Raw genomic sequence first — 17,208 nt, 5'->3', positions numbered from 1 at the left:
ATTCACCTATTAACTCCCCTCTTGAAAATATATACATAATAATTTATTTTAATTATTGTATCGGTCACAGGTTAGCAAATACTGGAGAAAAAGGTTTGGTTGGAATGATTTTTTTTTTAATTTGATAAAAAATTGCCATTTGAACAGGAGTGTTTAGACTTTTTTTTAATCCACTATCATCCTCTTTTTTGATATCTGTATTATTGCATTGGTTGTACAAAAGTTAAATAACATACTGGCGATACTACCTGCCCCCCAAATGTCTGTCCATGTGTCTGACTCACACCGGACGAGAAGAAAAGACACTTTTGTCAGCAAACATCAAATATACAAAGAGTAAATATACCAACCACATTGTTAATAGCTTGCGGCTAGTGTGCAAATGTCCTCTTTGTTGGTGGCACACAGCCGTCGTTATTTGTGTCATCCTGAAATAACCCGTGCACGACACAGGATTGCCGTAATGCCATTACATTGTAACTGAGCCAGCGGGAAAAGCCGAGCGGGCTTTAAACATGGCGAGCGACAGCTCATCTGTTTTTCAATAAACACAGAAATAAAAACAACATGACACTGAATCATTTGTGAAATGTCTTTTTCTTCTATTATTATAGAACTTTGGAATCGTCTGCTGTGTGCTTTCCTTCCATTTTCATGGGACCCATTTATTGAATATTTATCCGTTTTTTGAAAGAAATCTTTTTTTTCCAACAATAATTTTGATCCACACTGTCAATCAAAAACAAAGGCGCAGGTGTATCTACTAATGTACGCAGTGAGTGTGCGCTTCATCATATTTGACAGCCAGCTATTCATCAATCTGGAAAGTACTTTCAAAGCCAGAACTAATGCGCCATAAGTCCCAACATTTAAATGCTGGTGACGCCACAGCCGCATGTGATACTCATGCTGCCTTGTGCCCACATTCATCTTTGTCCAAGAATACGGTGTCTGTCATTTCAATTGAGCCGGCTATCGGCGATGCGAACTTCAATTCTGGAACAGGCGGAATTGGCTCCTCCTCAGATTGCACACCAATCATCACTCGCCAGCCAAAGCCGGTCAGTTGCAAGAAAGTATTCATTGCTGGGAAATTTAACGAGGCCTCGTTTCACCAAAGACAGCCAAAATATTCATACGCCAACTCATCACTCGTCTGTGGGTGTCTCGACTGCAAAGATGAATCGGTGTGGGGCCCCCCGAAAACTGATTCCCATGTGGGGACTGGCTCCAGCTGCATTGGGTTGACCACATCTAAGGTAAATCAACATTTTTTCATTCATCAATGTATCACACACACTCACACACTTGAATACATCTGATACTATTTAACAGTAATAGCATTTGTGGTTTTAGAAACTACAGAGTGACTGTGTTTCAACCACCACTTGAGCAAAAAGGTTGAAACTAACTCTAGCTAAATAATCAAGGGTCGTCACCATCAGTGCTAGCCTGGAGAAGAGCAGCTAACAGCTAGGCTACCCACTTTGGCTGCTAGCAAGCACGCAGGCTAACGGAGATAGTTAATTGTAGTCAAGTGAAAGTTGAAAGAAACAAATGACAGAGAACTTAGAGAAACAACAGACACTTTCACCAAGCACCTATGTCTTAATTAGCCACTAATTCCAACATAAAGCAATTATAATTCCTTGGTCATGTATCAATTCAAACTTGGAAGTGAGTGTTCAGGATTTATGAGGTTTTTGTTTTTGGCATGACAATTTGTGACGCCCCCTGCTGCTGAAGTAATTCACTGCAGCTGATGCGAAGAGATGCCCCATACTCAAGGACAAAGAACAAGCTGAGAGCCATCCCTTATGTAACGCAGAGTTGTGCGTGGCATTGCCTTTTAAATTCACGTGGCCACCCTCAGCATCCATCCATCCATCCATCCATCCATCCATCCATCCATCCATCCATCCATCCATCCATCCATCCATCCATCCATCCATCCATCCATCCATCCATCCATCCATCCATCCATCCATCCATCCATCCATCCATCCGCCAAAGCCTCCCTATTTTTGCTGCTCTCTTGACTCCATTCTCATTCTGCCCTGAAGCCCATCGGTGTTTGGCTTAAGTAGAGTGGGCATGAACGCTGAGTCACATTCTTTCATGCACATGGCTGGCTGCACACCTCAGCACCTTTGGTTGTATGACACACGCAGATATGCATAACATCTGCAAACGTATTCAGGATGCACCCAATTCCTTGCGTTGAGGAGGAAAATGGAACCCGAACTCGTAAGCCGTGAATATGCACGTACTGTATATTGTTAATGTGGCAAAGAGGCCAGTATTTGTGACAAAAACAGCAACAATGGCTGCTGGAAAAACAAAAAAAGGCCAGCTGACACAGTCCAACCAATTCCATAGAAATGCGATGCAGGGCAATGGCCGTTGACCCGTTTTAGATATGAACACGAAAGCCATGATGGACATATTAATAGCACAGACACTGGCAGATGACCCAGAAATGACATTAACGTGGAAAACAGTAAGTGTATACTGCTATCTAGTGGCCACAGCAAAGTTTGCCGACTTACTTTCAATTTGCAAGAACTGTTTGCGGATTGAAATTTTGCCATTTTGTATTTACTAAAAAAAAACCAACAAAAAAAAACGATACAGTACTATTTATTTTTTCAATTCATGGGAAAATAGAAACAACAATGACTACCCAAACTATCTTATTCAACATAGTTGTATCAAAATGTTGTATCATACTAGCTGCTCCTCCTTCACGGACATTTTTGCCTTCTTTTGCGATGCTGACTTTAGTTTCCTGTTTTTCACAGTCTTCCTATTTTCTCTCTTGCACGTTACCACACTTTCAGTGTCCAACTCTTCCTTCGGCCTTTTCAGATGTGGCGTTTCTTTCAGCTTTTGGAATTTCTTGAGATCGGCACAGAACAACACCTAAAGGATGAAACGTGGATCAAAATGCGTGGAGATGTTGAACAACACATTCATCTACTTACGGACTGTGCCCAACCGGCGTAAGGACCCCACAGATTCCTGAAGAAATCACCTGCGTACAAGTGGAAACATCAGCGAGGTAAAGCCGGGCGGGATACTTCCAAAATACGATCGAACGCAAACCGATGTCTTTGTGAAGCTTTTCCGTGATGCTTTTGGGTTGGTTGGCCGCGGCGTATTTATAGTCGCGCTTGGCGATCTGCCACACGTGCGTGTCGACGGGCACGGCGTCGGCTTTATCCAGAGACATCAAACATACGCAATCTGCCACCTGAAGGAGAAGACGTGGGACGAGTTACATTTGAGCTGACGACAGAGCGAGCGGCCGCTCCTTTGGTCCGTCCGCTGTACCTTCGTGCCCACCCCGGGTAGAGCACGCAGAGCATGGCGAGCCTCTGAATACGGGACCCCGCGAAGACCTTCAAGCCACTTGTGACCGTGTTGATCCAAAATCTGTTTTGCACTCTGTTGCAAGAACCGGGCTCTGTATCCAAAACCGAGTTCCCTCAGGCGGGCTTCTACGCTGCTATCTAAAAAAAGGCAAAATGTACATTGGCTTAGATAGTGGAAATACATTTATGACACCATATAGAGTAGATCTAGAAAGTCAACACAGCCCGGTTGAAATGGCATGTTTTTAAGGTGGTATAAAATGAAAACACTTTTTTCTCTATTGATGTGGCCACTAAAGCTAAAAAAAAGAAAAAGCACCCAAACTCATTTTGAATTTGAATGTGATTGGTATTTTGAACACAACCTAGTCGCAAGAGGGTGTGCACACTTATGCAACGATGTTATTTAATTTGTTTATATTTACTTCCTCTCTCGGAATACTTTGAGTTGTGGGTGTGTGGACTTTTTTTGATCCGCCGTACCTAGATGATGAAACTTGAATACGAGGGCCTTACATTTGCAATCTATTTACCATATTCGTATTATTAAATTGATCTTGCGTGGATTTTCTCGGCAGACTCTGGAACTTGACAACAGTACAGGAGCGCAACACAAAGGCAAAATATCGGCGCACCTGCTAACGCCGACAGCGAAGGAAAGTCGTAGTAGGAGGTTTGATCCAGCTGGCGGAGCAGGATACCTCGAGCCTGGCACAATCTCTCCACCATGCCTTGGATCCGAGAGATGTGGTTGTTGGAGGTGCAAATGAAGGAGAAGAGACATTCTGTCGGGTCCTGGCGGAGCATTCGCACACCTGGGGAATGAAAACGGGCTTTGAATGCCAGCTGTTCACAAATGAGAGCAAGCAAACACTGACCGGTGAAGATGTCTGCAATTTTCTGGAAATGATTGTCCGCTGCTCCCCATTTTCGGTACAGATCCTTCAAATTGACATCCAGCTGGAGGTAATCTCTCAACGTGGCCTCGTCCTCGTCGTCATGGCGGTTGACCTCCTCCTTCTGTTCCTTTTTCACGGCTGCCTTGCATTTCAGCTGTGACATGTTCTTCTCGCCATCCTTGTCTGCCATGAGTCCTGTGTGCACGTGTGTGTCATTGGCTTTATAAACATGGTACCACAAAGTGTCCTCTGTCTGAGTCAGAGTCCACACTTGTCCTCCCATCACTCCAGTCCAGTGTCCGTCTGCCGTCTCCCTCCAGCTGCGGGAAAAATATGCATCGTTTCAAAATCTTTTTGTTGAATTAGTGTGCCGTACGATTTTACCAATGCAAACTACTAGTTGAAGTGACGTACCGGAAGGATTGGCCGCAAGCAAGAGTGAGATCCAATCGGAGCTCTGACTTCTCACAGGTCAGAGCTCTCCACGTTTTGACTCCCGATGACAGAACCGCGTGGGTTGCCATCATTGCGTGAATGCATCTAAAACTTTATCACAGTGAGAAGAACCTCGACTTGCATCTTTTTTCGCTGTTGTTTACAGCCAGGCTGCCGGCGGAAGTTGGATGACGTCAGAGGGGAAGCTCGATTTTTCGTGAGGGTCACGCGCTGATGTTGCGGTCTACTCGCCTCTTTTTTGTGCGGAAGTTCGATTCCCGCATATGACGGTGTGTGTGTGTGTGTGTGTGTCACACACACCAGAAAAAGATACTTTTTTCGCGGTGTGGTTAACCGCATAAAGATGAATGCACGTGGTTGCCTTGATGGTAATAATGTTCAAAAATAACTCAATGGGACGATGGATAATGCCTGTCAATTAAGTCGTATAAAATCCCAAATTTAACTAAAAAAACGTTAGCTTTGTTTTTTTTTTTTAGCGACGGTGTGCTTTCATGGACAAAAAAAAAAGTTGCACACTGTTACACTCACGCATGACGCGTGCATTAAGGAGGAAACATTACGGTATGACAACACGTGTCTTGTGTTCCTTTTCAAACTCAAATTGCATCTAAAATAAGTACAGAGAGTTTGTCATCCTAAATTCATATGAGAAAAATGTCTGGAATGATTTTCTGACGCAATATTTCTCGGATAGTGTAAGAGTTCGTTCCCACTTATATGACATAAACGTTGTGATTGGCCATATTCCTTTTAGTAGGCGGTGCTTCTATTAAACCATCACACGATTGGCTGACGTTGTCAAACCCGCCACTTCCAATTGGCTTATGTGTTTTTTGTCCTTCCTCCTTTAGGGTGAACAGGAAGTACTAGTCTCTCTCTCGCTCTCTCTCAGAGTAGCGAGCTTGTGCGCTGGTGTGTTGGTGTCCACCTGAACCAGTTGGAGAAAAGTGAAAAAAATGGACGAGACGTCGAAACTTTTCCTTTCCATTGGGCTTAGTGAGCAGAAAGTGAAAGAAACCCTGAAAAATTCAGCCTTGAGTACCACCTTGAAGAGCGCAATCGTTCAGGTTCGACCCCCCCCCCAGATCCATTCGTGGAATTCATGGCAGGGACAGCTGTGACAGCCACACGCTGACCACTTCTTTTGCTACAACAAACTTTGAAAAATAATATGAATTGAATTTCTCGATGAGTACGGACATGTTTCTGTTTACTTGAGTGCTTTGCGAGCTATTTGGTTGGCAATTGAGGCTCACAAAACGTGCCAACTTCTTTCATGGTGTTGCTGATCTTTATTGTTGTTATGAATGAAGATCACAAGTTGTGTTGTTCATTGTTTCTGTTTTGTTTTCCTTAGGCTGGCAGTGTCAATGGGGCAAGAGAAGTGGACAAAGCGACGGGGACATTGTTGTACAGCCTGGCCTCTCGTCTCAAAGATACCAAACGTCTGGCATTCCTTGCAGAAAACATAGCTCTGTGTCAAATCACCACAGAGCTCCAACTTGCTGGTAATGTGTGACATGCTGCAACACCTCACATTATTTCAGGGGCGTGCGTATATTGTCATCTACTGGCCTCAGGGGGAAAACACCCTTAGGGCCATCCACATTCTGCACAGACACAAGATTTAAAACACGGTCTTTCAAATCCTTCTTGAGGATTATTATTCTAATAAGTGAAACAACACTTTCATATCAACCACTTTAATATTTGCCGAGTATTTACAAAGCTGCGTTACTAAAAATCATCCCTTGTGGTACTGGCCGCTTTATTTCTACTATTAAAACATGTTCAGTTGGCAATTGGAAAGTCTGCTGCTGCCTCCAGAGATGAGTCACACAGCCTCATAAATCAGCTTTATTCAAATCAATCATTACCTAACCCACACTGATAATCTGCTTTCAATGACAGGCCGGATTGATATTTGACGGAGAAGGCGAGCCATATTCGTTTTGGGATTATGTTGTTTGTCTCACCTGCTTACACTTAATCTATGTTTTACTGTTTCTATTCTGCAACATTTCTGACCGCAGCTGCTTTGGACTTTGTTAAGACTCACCCTGAGGACCCCCTTAACCAGAGTAAGTTTAATGAAGCCTGTGGAGTGGGTGTGGTCATCACGCCAGAGCAGATTGAAGATGCCGTAAGTACTGCTGGTGCTCACCAGAATAACTTTCAAGCTTGAATGTGATCTGCTCAGGAAAGCGGATTTTCTTGCGCAGGTGGAGTCTGTGATCAAGAAGCATAAGGAACAGCTTGAAAAGGAGCGCTACCACTTCAACATGGGCCTGCTAATGGGTAAGATCACTCACACATTTTGGAAGCCAGCGACATTGCGCAATCACAAGGCTTAAACGGCCGTTTGGGTCTTTGTTGCAGGAGACGTGCGCTCCGCTCTAAAATGGGCTGATGGGAAAGTTCTCAAAAATGAGGTGGACATGCAGGTAGGTCTTAAAAGGGAATTTTGGAATGAAATGTCACAAACCTCCTATTATCCAAAGTAAATAACTCCGTATTTGGTTTTAAAGGTCCTGCACCTGTTAGGCCCCAAGACAGAGGCCGACCTTGAGAAGAAATCGAAGGTAACTTTCTGAGGGTTTTCTCAACAAAAAATCACGACAAATGTCATTTTCAGAAGTTAGCTCTCATGATTGACTTGCTGAAATAAAACAAATATGGACATTTCAATCAAGTTTTCCCTCTGAATATAACACAGGCCCCGAAAAATAAAGCTGAGAATGAGGTGAAGGCGAAAAAAGAAGAGACGGCACTTAATGGTAAGGTGCAGAATGGGACAAGACTCCACCAAAGTTTCTTGTTTATTGATTTATATTTTGGACATGTGTCTTGTTTAGGTGAGGCCACATCTGTGGAAGGAAAATCACTAATGGAGCAGCTCAGGGGTGAAGCCCTGAAGTTCCACAAACCAGGTGACAACCACAAAATGAGATGCAACAAATTTCTTCCATACTAAGCATCACTTCTGCATCTCTCACAACCCAAACGCAGGCGAGAACTATACAACCGAGGGCTATGTGGTCACGCCAAACACTATGAACTTGCTCAAAACGCACTTGGAGAAATATGGTGGACAGGTGAGATCACACCAAAAACAAAAAGAATCCAATCAAAACGGGGCTGACGGACATTTTCATTCCTTTAGATACGAACCCGCTTCCCTCCCGAGCCCAACGGCATCCTTCACATTGGACACGCCAAAGCCATCAACTTCAATTTTGGTTATGCCAAGGTACGTCCCATGTCAGTGTCAAAACAGATCCGCCTGCTTTCACACTTGGACTTTTTGCCAGGCAAACAACGGAATTTGTTTCTTGAGATACGACGACACAAATCCAGAGAAGGAGGAAGAAAAATACTTCACTGCCATCAAAGAGATGGTGGAGTGGCTCGGTGAGTTGATGATGATGATGATGACGGTTTTTCCACATGCATCTTCCAACTTTTACGGTCTTGCACAGGATACACTCCGTATGCGGTCACGCACGCGTCCGACAACTTCCAGCAACTCTACGATCTTGCACTGGAGCTCATTCGCAGGTGAGCGCAACAACTTTACAATAGCACGATGACAATGCTGATTTTTTTATTTGTTTTGTCTTCCCTCAGAGGTCATGCGTATGTGTGCCACCAGAAGGGGGAGGAATTGAAGGGTCACAATACTCCTCCGTCACCTTGGAGAGACCGTCCCGTCGAAGAATCTTTGGTTTTGTTTGAGAGGATGAAGAAGGGAATGTTTGCTGAGGGAGAGATTACACTCAGGATGAAGACCGTCATGGAGGATGGCAAAATGGACCCGGTGGCGTACCGAATCAAATACACGCCGCATCATCGGACAGGAGATGAATGGTTGGCTCCTTTTTTTTTTTTTTTCTTTGATTTGAATTTAGTTTGAATACTACTTTACCGGATCTCTGAATGTTTTTCTCCAGGTGCATCTATCCCACTTATGACTACACCCACTGTCTGTGTGACTCCATTGAAGATATCACCCATTCACTCTGCACCAAAGAGTTTCAGGCCAGGTAGACATGATCACTTTTTTTTTTTGACAATCATTAGTCTTCTTGGATGAACGTTTAATTCATTCATAGAGACCTTGTTTTGTGTTATTTATTGATTGAGTTAATTCTCATATATTTTTTTTCCTGACAGGCGTTCGTCATATTACTGGCTATGTAATGCTCTGGACGTGTACTGCCCCGTTCAGTGGGAATATGGCCGCCTGAACCTCACCTACACGGTGGTGTCCAAGAGGAAGATCATTAAGTTGGTAGAGACAGGAGTGGTCAGGTAAAATTGCAAAAATAGTTCATTAGTTTCTCTGTTCTTTCTTTTGAAATCAGATGACAAACCGTGTTGCGTTGATGATAGGAGAGCCTCAAAGCTCCGTTCGAGAAGAATTGATTGGATATATTCTGTGCCATTGCAGAGACTGGGACGACCCTCGCCTCTTTACTTTGACCGCACTTCGGAGGAGAGGCTTCCCACCGGAGGCCATCAACAACTTCTGCGCTCGGGTAAGCAGGAAGAAGACTGGAGCATTGGCAAGGGTCGCTGGCGATACCCTGGATTCTGGCACCTTTCTAGGTGGGAGTGACGGTTTCCCAGACCACAACCGAGCCGCATCTTTTGGAAGCGTGTGTCAGGGATGTGCTCAACGAGACGGCCCCGCGAGCCATGGCCGTGTTAGAACCTCTCAAAGTCACCATAGTAAACCTCCCTGAGGGTTCAAAGGTATGCTCAAAGATCTCAAGATTCAAATACAGGCAAAATTCCCACGGATACACTTTTCTATCATCTAAAATCTGTGAGGAGGGAGGCGCAATATTTTTGGATGATGCTTTTTCTCTCAGTCAGAAGTGCAAGTGCCAGACTTCCCGGCTAATGAGTCCAAGGGCAGTCACACTGTGCCATTTAAAAGCACCATCTTCATTGAACAAAGTGACTTCAGAGAGGTTTGACACACTCCAAAAACAGAATTCCAACTGTGGATACATTATAGTATTTTATGTATATATTTTTTTCCCCAGGTGATGGAAAAAGGGTACAAACGTCTGACCCCAGAACAACCTGTCGGCTTAAGGCACGCCGGGTATGTCATCTCTGTGAAGGAGATCATCAAGGTACGACTCAGCAGGGTTGGCTTTTTTTACATGACGTTATTTCGGGCAGTACGTGTTCTTAGCCTACACGCTTGGTCGCAGGACGCCCAGGGCAAAGTGGTGGAACTTAAGGTCAGCTGCTGCAGTTCGGATACAGCTGAGAAACCAAAGGCCTTCATCCACTGGGTCTGCCAGCCGCTTGTGTGCGAAGTGCGCATCTATGAAAGATTGTAAGTTGGCATTTTAAATAGAACATCGCTTCCAGTGGATAGAAACATTTTTGCGATCTTAAAAAAAAGAGACACAAACACAGTTTGGTTTGTTCTGATGAGAACATTTCAGTAAACTGTACTTCATCTCTCTCTAAAAAAAAAAATCTGAATCCAAATACAAGGGATATTAAAGTTGTGCTCTTACCATGTTCACAGATTCCTACACAAACATCCAGAGGATCCAGCTGAGGTGCCCAATGGCTTCCTGAGCGACATTAACCCAGTGAGTGGCACTCACACGGACGGCCACATGATGTTTCTTGAGTTCCCATCATTGGATTGTAGTAGTTACATTTTTTTTTTCCCTCCTCCACAAATGCAGAATTCTATGCAAGTGATCAACAGTGCCTTGGTCGATACCTCTGTCAAGGGAGCAAAGGTTCTTGACAAATTCCAGTTTGAAAGAGTTGGCTACTTCTCTGTGGACCCCGACAGCACGGCAGACAAGGTACATCCAAACAGCTGACTGATGTGAAATATTAGAAAATAGAATACATTCATAGCGATTTCTTTTTCCAGTCAGTATCTCTTATCTGCTTCTTTTTTTCTATTCCTTTGTCATTGCAGCTGGTCTTCAACAGGACAGTCACCCTCAAAGAGGATCCCGGGAAGATGTAAACATAAGATTGCGATCAAGCTACGTGTCCCGCTTCCCAAGAGCCCACAGATACATGCCAAAATCATTTGCAGAAAGAAAGCCAGCCACGGCTTTGGTGAAGATGGAAAGAAAATTGAAATTTCCACAATAGTCACCATTTTACTGGTGACTCTAAGTACTTTAGGATCTTTGGTATCAAACTTTGTCATGTGAGTGTGAAATTATGAGTATTTGTAATTGCTCACAGTTACCTCTTTGTTTGTGCAGTGCATACCACAATACCTGAATTTCATAACAATATTGTCTCATGTCTTATCGAGGTGATGCTGTCAAATCCATGACGCATCATTTCTTTTTTGTCACAGAGGGTGCTCTCGTGTATCAGGGAAAATTTAAATTTATTAGAAAACAGCAGTTTGTGTCTGTGTTTCAATAAGGAACAAATTCACCCACAAGGGGAAATTCAAAATATGTCATACTAAAATGGACAGCTGGGCCGATAGCCCAAATCATAAAAATGTTTCAATCTGTATGAAACATGGTTTATTTCACAAATAATTTGTGCTGTCTTTGTATTATTTGATATTTATGTATAGTTTGCATTGCTGGGGTAAGAAAATAATGAACCGGTGGCAGGCCATCATTTGAAGATATATGAAAAAAAAATGCAAGCACAGACAGACTCTGTTTCTGTTTGTATCATTGATAAAACAAAATACAAATTAAAGTGACAAAACCTCCCATCACTGATGGGCATTCATCACCCGCAGCGTAACAACTATTCTAAATGTGCCATTATCTCAATTCGACGACCTTAAAACCCTGAGATGGCAGCGAACCACTAAGAACAAGTGTCTACAATTTGAAGCTTTTAAGGTGGACCACTATCTCGCTTCTCCTGTGTGCCGCCCGCCCAAGCAGCCCAAGTAGCCCAAGCAGTCAGCGTGTGGCGTCTTTAAGCAACACACTCACGGCGCCAGATTCCGCGACAACATGGATTCCAAATCCCGCGAGAGCAGGGCAGGTTTACAAATTGCCTGCCCATTGGTCTGGCGGTACTGTTGTAAAATGGCGCCCGGCGAAATTTAAGTAGTCAAGAAAGAAAAAAAAAATACGTTCAATAAATTGCAAAAAGAAGGAGACTAGCCATAGTGGAAAACATTTGCTTCCTTGACGACATAGAGGCGCTGTTTCCAAGTGGGCGGCCCGAGACTTGCCACCGTTGGGGAAGGGAAGGTTGCGGATGCTAGCGAGTCTGCAAACCTTTGCCTGCTAGCTTGGCAGCAAACACAAAACACAGTAGGTGCAGTTTCACCAACACCGGGATGTCGCGCCACCTTACGCACTGCACTCGGGAAGCACATGCAAACGCGAAGCCACTGTTAATGTCTCAACTCGCTGCATCGCTCGCTATTTGTGGTTGTCTGAAGCAAACATGCGGCTAATTAGCCGCGCCGATGGCTAAGATGGCGTGTTGAGTAGTCTGCTGCAAAAATATCACGCCGAGCACTATTGTGTACTTTTCTAGCGCTTCGAAATAACTGGACAGGGAATCGGCTTCGTTTATTTCCGTGGGCTGCTGTGACCCGTTTGGAAATTGAGCGCGCTTTTGTCCCCCAGCTCGAGTACACGCAGACAGAATTAACCCTTTCGTATTCTCTGACTTGCTTGTTTTGAGACGCCACAGGACGGACGGACGGACAGACGGCCGGCCGACCGACCGAGCGACAAGCTGCGAATCTGACAGCAACCGCAGTTGAACCGATGAGCACACTGTCGCATTTGGTCCTGGTTGAGGTTAGAGATTCCAAGTTCATTTGGATTGGCTGGCAATATAAAACATGTTTACAATCTGTTATAGTCAATTTTTCCATTGATAAATTGCAAAAGAATTTTCCAGATTACTGTTTATCAACTAACTAATTATGTCTGAGACTAGTACTTCAGGTTTAAATGTATTCATTTGTTGATTCAAAGAATTTACGATCAGCAGCCGATGATAGCCGTGTCTAATTTTGATTCACCATAAAGAACCGATGTCCTAATAAATATTTAAAATACACACTACACTTTTTTTTCCCCTTTCAAGTAAGTCCTGTTTTCCATCACAACGTCTTTAGTTCAAATTGGATTTCTTCCAAAGTCAGCTCTGTCGGTAACATGATCACATGGCTGACAATAAAAGGGAAAACAGAAGGAACTCAAATGATTTGACCATCTCTGTAACGCTGAATGACTAATATGGATTCGAACCAGAGCTTATGTTGTGAAAAAGATCCATCACCTACAAATACAGATTGTTTTTCTTCTCGTTCTCTCCACAGCTACTCTTTTGTAAAAGTGTTGGCAAGCATGAATAATTCCCTGGACGGCACAAGCTCCTACGAGGAGCTGGTGCGGCAGAAAGCTCGGAGTATCCCCCAGCATCGTATGAAAGAGTTCCTCGAGTCCTTGGCCAGTAAAGGTCCGGATGCGCTGCAGGAGTTCAGCCAGCAAAGTGAAGATGTCACCACCACCACCACCACCATGGTGTACCAGCCCGAGGCAAATTGCATTTACACGGACAGCACCGAAGTGGCAGGCTCGCTTCTGGAGCTAGCGTGTCCGGTAAGAGCCACGGATGGCTGCGTTTTGCTCGGAACCTGGCGTGGGCGGGCAGGGCAGGGAGCTGAGCTGAGCTCTCCGTCTCTGCTGCAGGTTCAGGTGCAAGTTCAGCCGCAGCAGCAGATCCAAGAGTCATCGGCTCAGCAGCAGAATGACGAGCAGCAGATTATACAGGTCCGTTGAGTTGAATCTTTCTTCGTCTCTCACTTTCAGTTATGTTAAATTGCCATCCCGAATCAGGTGCAGATTGGCCAGCAGACAGGTCACATGCTGGGTCAGGTCCTCCAAGTGCCCTCCGGCTCCCATCAGCAGCTTCAAGGTGTGACGACAGCGCAGCTAATTCAGCCGGGAGATCTCACCGAGGAGCAGCACCAACAGGTACTAACCTTTTCCGGCTTTGGCGGCGCTGCCGACCGCAGCAAAATGCCTTTCTGTTGTGTTGTTCAAGCTCCAAGCCCAGTTGGTGGCGGCTGTCGCCGGGGGACAGCAGATCCAAATTCAAACGGTGGGGGCCCTCTCGCCCACTCAGCAACAGGACGGCGCCGAGAGGAGGGCTCTGGGAAGCGCAGCCCAAGGCGCGGGGGTCCTCCAACCCGCTAAAAAACGCAAGGTGGACATGCCCATCACGGTGTCTTACGCCCTACCTGGTCAGCAGGTGGCGACGGTCCTCGCTATCCCACAAGGACAGGGTCAACAGCAGAGTTATGTCTCCCTGCGGCCAGACCTGCTGACAGTGGACAGCTCGCACCTTTACAGTGCCACGGGCACCATCACCAGTCCCACGGGGGAGACCTGGACCATTCCCGTCTATTCGGCTCCCGCGGGGGCCTCGGGTCGGGAGCAGGTCACGCACATCGCCATCCCCCAGGAGGCCTACGGAACCGTGCAGGTCAGCGGGGCCAATTCTACCACCGTCCCCGCGCAGGTCGCCGCGGAAAACGACAAGTCGAAAAACTCTTCCAGTCAAAGTCAGACGGCTCAGGCGGTTTCCAGCATAACCAGCGCGGCGGGGATGGGCGGCCAAGAGGAAGTGGTGCACACCTTGGCCGCAAACACGCTCTTCCCCGCTCAGCTGATGAACGGAAATATTCATATCCCGGTGGCGGTGCAGGGCTACCCCAACGCCACGCAGTCGCTCATCTGGGACCCGCAGCAGCAGGTGTTGCACACGCAGGGACTCACCGGGCAGGATGGACAGCAGCTACAGGTACGCACCGCCCGCTGGATCCGTGGATAGAAAAAGGAATTGAAACATTTATTATTTCGACTTCCTCTCTCAAAACCATGCATTGGCTCCACGTCAACAGGGGTGTGTCAACTTTTTCTAGCCAGCATCACAACACCAGTGGGCTAACCGTTGCCAACCATATGTGCAGGCTCAGGCCATCGTTGCGGAGGTGGACGGACAAGGCCAGCAGCAAGTGCAAGTTCAGGAGCTTCTGCTCCCCGCCACTCTCAAACCAGAGGAGGGGCTGGAAGTGTGGTCTGCTTGGGCTCAGCGGAAAAATGCCGAGATGGACAAATCCGAGAGCCATAAATTGGCTCCCATTGGCCGTAAGCGTGCTCCACCCCCCCAACGTTGCCGTCTTTGCTTCAGCTCAGTGAGTTAGCGGCGCGTATGTTTTAGGACGCCAGGCGCTGCGTTACCAGGAAGACTTGGTGTCTTGCGCCGTGGCCGAGCTGTGCGTGGGTCTTTCGCTAATGAGCGCGGAAGCCCGCGGCCTGGAAGGAGAGCCCTACGAAGCGGACGTCCTTTACTATGTCTTTCTGTGCATCCAAAAGGTAGCCGGCCGGCCGGGCTGACGTTTGCCTCTTTGTTCGTACGGACGTCCGTTTTATAATCCACGCTCTTCTCTTGCAGTACCTGTTTGATAACGGTCGCGTGGATGACATCTTTTCAGATCAGTACTACACACGCTTTGCTCAAAGCTTGCACCAGATACTCCAGCCCTGGACGCCGTCTGTCCATCCGCTCGGTGAGAACAAAAATGTGTGGACCACTTTCGCATTTGGTAGAGCTTTTTAAATATCATCCAAACACTGTTATTTCCTTCTATGAGACCATAACAAATTGCTTATTGAACCACCGAGCCTTACGCCTTTAACGACCATTGTGCTTTTGATATCCCCGTCCGCCCAGGCTATATCATCCCCAGTCACGTGACGGAGGAGATGTTGTGGGAATGCAAACAGCTGGGAGCTCATTCGCCATCAACGTTGCTTACGACGCTGATGTTCTTCAACACAAAGTGAGCGGCGACGGAGCCATTTTGTCGCCCGCCACCCGAGCGGCTTCTAACGTCTCCTTCTTTTCAGGTATTTTCATTTGAAGACAATTGAGCAGCATCTTAAGGTCGCCTTTTCCAAAGTGCTCAGACACACCAGGAAGAGTCCAAATAATCCCAAAGACAAGAGCACCAGCATCCGATACCTGAAAACGGCAGAAAGGTTCATCGGACAGAAAGGTAAAGAGAGATGGCTTCCACCCGCTCGTCCAGGTTTCAACGATCTTCCGCTTTGTTCAGTCACAGACGACATGTATTTGGAGCAACTGGAGGACCCGGAAAATCCTCTCCGGTGCCCCATCAAGCTGTATGATTTCTACCTCTTCAAATGGTAAAGCACACTTTGAGCCTTCACAACAAAAATTGACCATCCATTCTTCAAATTCAGTTGAGAACTGCTCAATAAAATATCAAATGTTTGACGACCTTTTTTTTAGCAGGAAGGTTCGGTTGTCATTTATATTTCCTTACGTCTCTCCAGTCCACAGAGCGCCAAAGGACGTCACGACACCTTCTACCTGACGCCGGAGCCCGTGGTGGCTCCGAACAGCCCCATCTGGTACTCCACCCAGCCCATCCCAAAAGAGGAGTTGGAGCAGATGCTGACCCGCATCCTGGTCGTCCGTGAAATCCAAGAAACCATCAACATGTCGGAGAGCGTACGCTAATTGGAGCGAAGGTGGGGGGGGGGGGGGGAAGCCACGCTTGACTTTCTTCAGTCGGTCGGCCTTTTGATTGCTCAGATTAGTTCTGGATTCCCTCCCGTGTTCTCTGGCGGGCGTGTATCTTCATGCACACTAACTTGTTCATGTGCAATGTACATACAATCAGTACAGGCAATGATTTGTCTTATCTCCTCTGCTCTTCCGTTTCTTTTCGTTTGGCCAAAGGATGATCGGAGCTAATCTCTCTGCTTTCATGTGTATATTATTTTAGCTGTTTTCTTTTTTTTTTATCATTAGCCTCCTATCAGTCGTTGATATGCTTTCCAGAAACAAAATTGTAATATATTTCTTTGCTGCCTTCCTTGGATCTGTTGATTTGTTTTGTTTTTTTTGTTGTTGCTGTGTGTCACAATGATCATTTGATCATGAAGCCTGTGTGACGTCTTTGTTGTTGTTGTTGTTGTTTTTCCCCCCCCCCCCCCACTTTTGTGTCTGTCCATACAACTCTGGAGCTCTCATTGACTATTGAAGCCCCCCCCCCCGCATTGGAATACAAATATTTCTGAGCACTTGCCAAACAATGGATATGTGGCACCAGCACAAGCAGCAGCAGCAGCAGCAGCAGAGGTTCCGGATTGATTGTTCTTCCTCCAGCACATCACCAAGCCCAAAGTGATTACGAAGAGGAATTTGTTTTGGACTGGTGTATATTAACGAGTTGAACGACTCGACCAAGTGCCGCAATGTGCACTCCCTTACACGCTCTCTCCGTGGTGTGTCAAGACTGGGTGTGCCTGACGGTTTTCTGCAACTTTCTTTTTGTACAGCTGCTATACCATGTTTTTGCCTTTTTTTTTTTTCCAGCATCACTTCTGCACTTCCTTAAGTACTTCTAGCCTGCATTGTGTCATAATAAAACACTACACAAT

General features: G+C 45.9%; 3 protein-coding genes across 3 annotated transcripts; 2 read left to right on the top strand and 1 right to left on the bottom strand.

Moving 5' to 3' along the window:
- Window positions 1-1,954: 1,954 nt before the first annotated feature.
- On the bottom strand, window positions 1,955-4,814 carry ogg1 (8-oxoguanine DNA glycosylase). The gene is made up of 7 exons (XM_085925374.1): window positions 4,688-4,814; window positions 4,253-4,593; window positions 4,010-4,189; window positions 3,334-3,512; window positions 3,106-3,253; window positions 2,985-3,034; window positions 1,955-2,922 (listed from the first exon to the last, which is right to left on the bottom strand). Exons 1-7 carry the CDS (start codon window positions 4,798-4,800, stop codon window positions 2,725-2,727), a joined length of 1,209 nt encoding a protein of 402 aa, XP_085781500.1. The 5' UTR covers window positions 4,801-4,814; the 3' UTR covers window positions 1,955-2,724.
- A 769-nt stretch (window positions 4,815-5,583) lies between these two features.
- On the top strand, window positions 5,584-11,283 carry qars1 (glutaminyl-tRNA synthetase 1). Its single transcript, XM_085925281.1, has 23 exons — window positions 5,584-5,799; window positions 6,090-6,240; window positions 6,766-6,875; window positions 6,955-7,030; window positions 7,112-7,176; window positions 7,261-7,314; window positions 7,449-7,509; window positions 7,588-7,662; window positions 7,742-7,827; window positions 7,896-7,982; window positions 8,044-8,143; window positions 8,212-8,290; window positions 8,360-8,599; window positions 8,683-8,775; window positions 8,906-9,043; window positions 9,183-9,270; window positions 9,341-9,487; window positions 9,607-9,708; window positions 9,784-9,876; window positions 9,958-10,085; window positions 10,284-10,350; window positions 10,450-10,575; window positions 10,695-11,283. The coding sequence occupies exons 1-23, from the start codon at window positions 5,689-5,691 to the stop codon at window positions 10,743-10,745; spliced, it is 2,328 nt and encodes a 775-aa protein (XP_085781407.1). The 5' UTR covers window positions 5,584-5,688; the 3' UTR covers window positions 10,746-11,283.
- A 452-nt stretch (window positions 11,284-11,735) lies between these two features.
- Window positions 11,736-17,207, top strand: LOC147063020 (transcriptional regulator QRICH1-like). Its single transcript, XM_085925293.1, has 13 exons — window positions 11,736-12,024; window positions 12,404-12,522; window positions 13,050-13,332; window positions 13,423-13,503; window positions 13,570-13,707; window positions 13,778-14,536; window positions 14,706-14,883; window positions 14,957-15,111; window positions 15,191-15,305; window positions 15,470-15,578; window positions 15,646-15,794; window positions 15,855-15,945; window positions 16,096-17,207. Exons 3-13 carry the CDS (start codon window positions 13,078-13,080, stop codon window positions 16,280-16,282), a joined length of 2,217 nt encoding a protein of 738 aa, XP_085781419.1. The 5' UTR covers window positions 11,736-12,024; window positions 12,404-12,522; window positions 13,050-13,077; the 3' UTR covers window positions 16,283-17,207.
- The last annotated feature ends 1 nt before the right edge of the window (window position 17,208 follows it).

Source organism: Syngnathus leptorhynchus, chromosome 1, assembly GCF_054491065.1.
Source record: "Syngnathus leptorhynchus isolate UIUO chromosome 1, UIUO_Slep, whole genome shotgun sequence".
Lineage (NCBI taxonomy): Eukaryota > Metazoa > Chordata > Actinopteri > Syngnathiformes > Syngnathidae > Syngnathus > Syngnathus leptorhynchus.
This window is presented reverse-complemented; position numbering and strand designations above follow the sequence as displayed.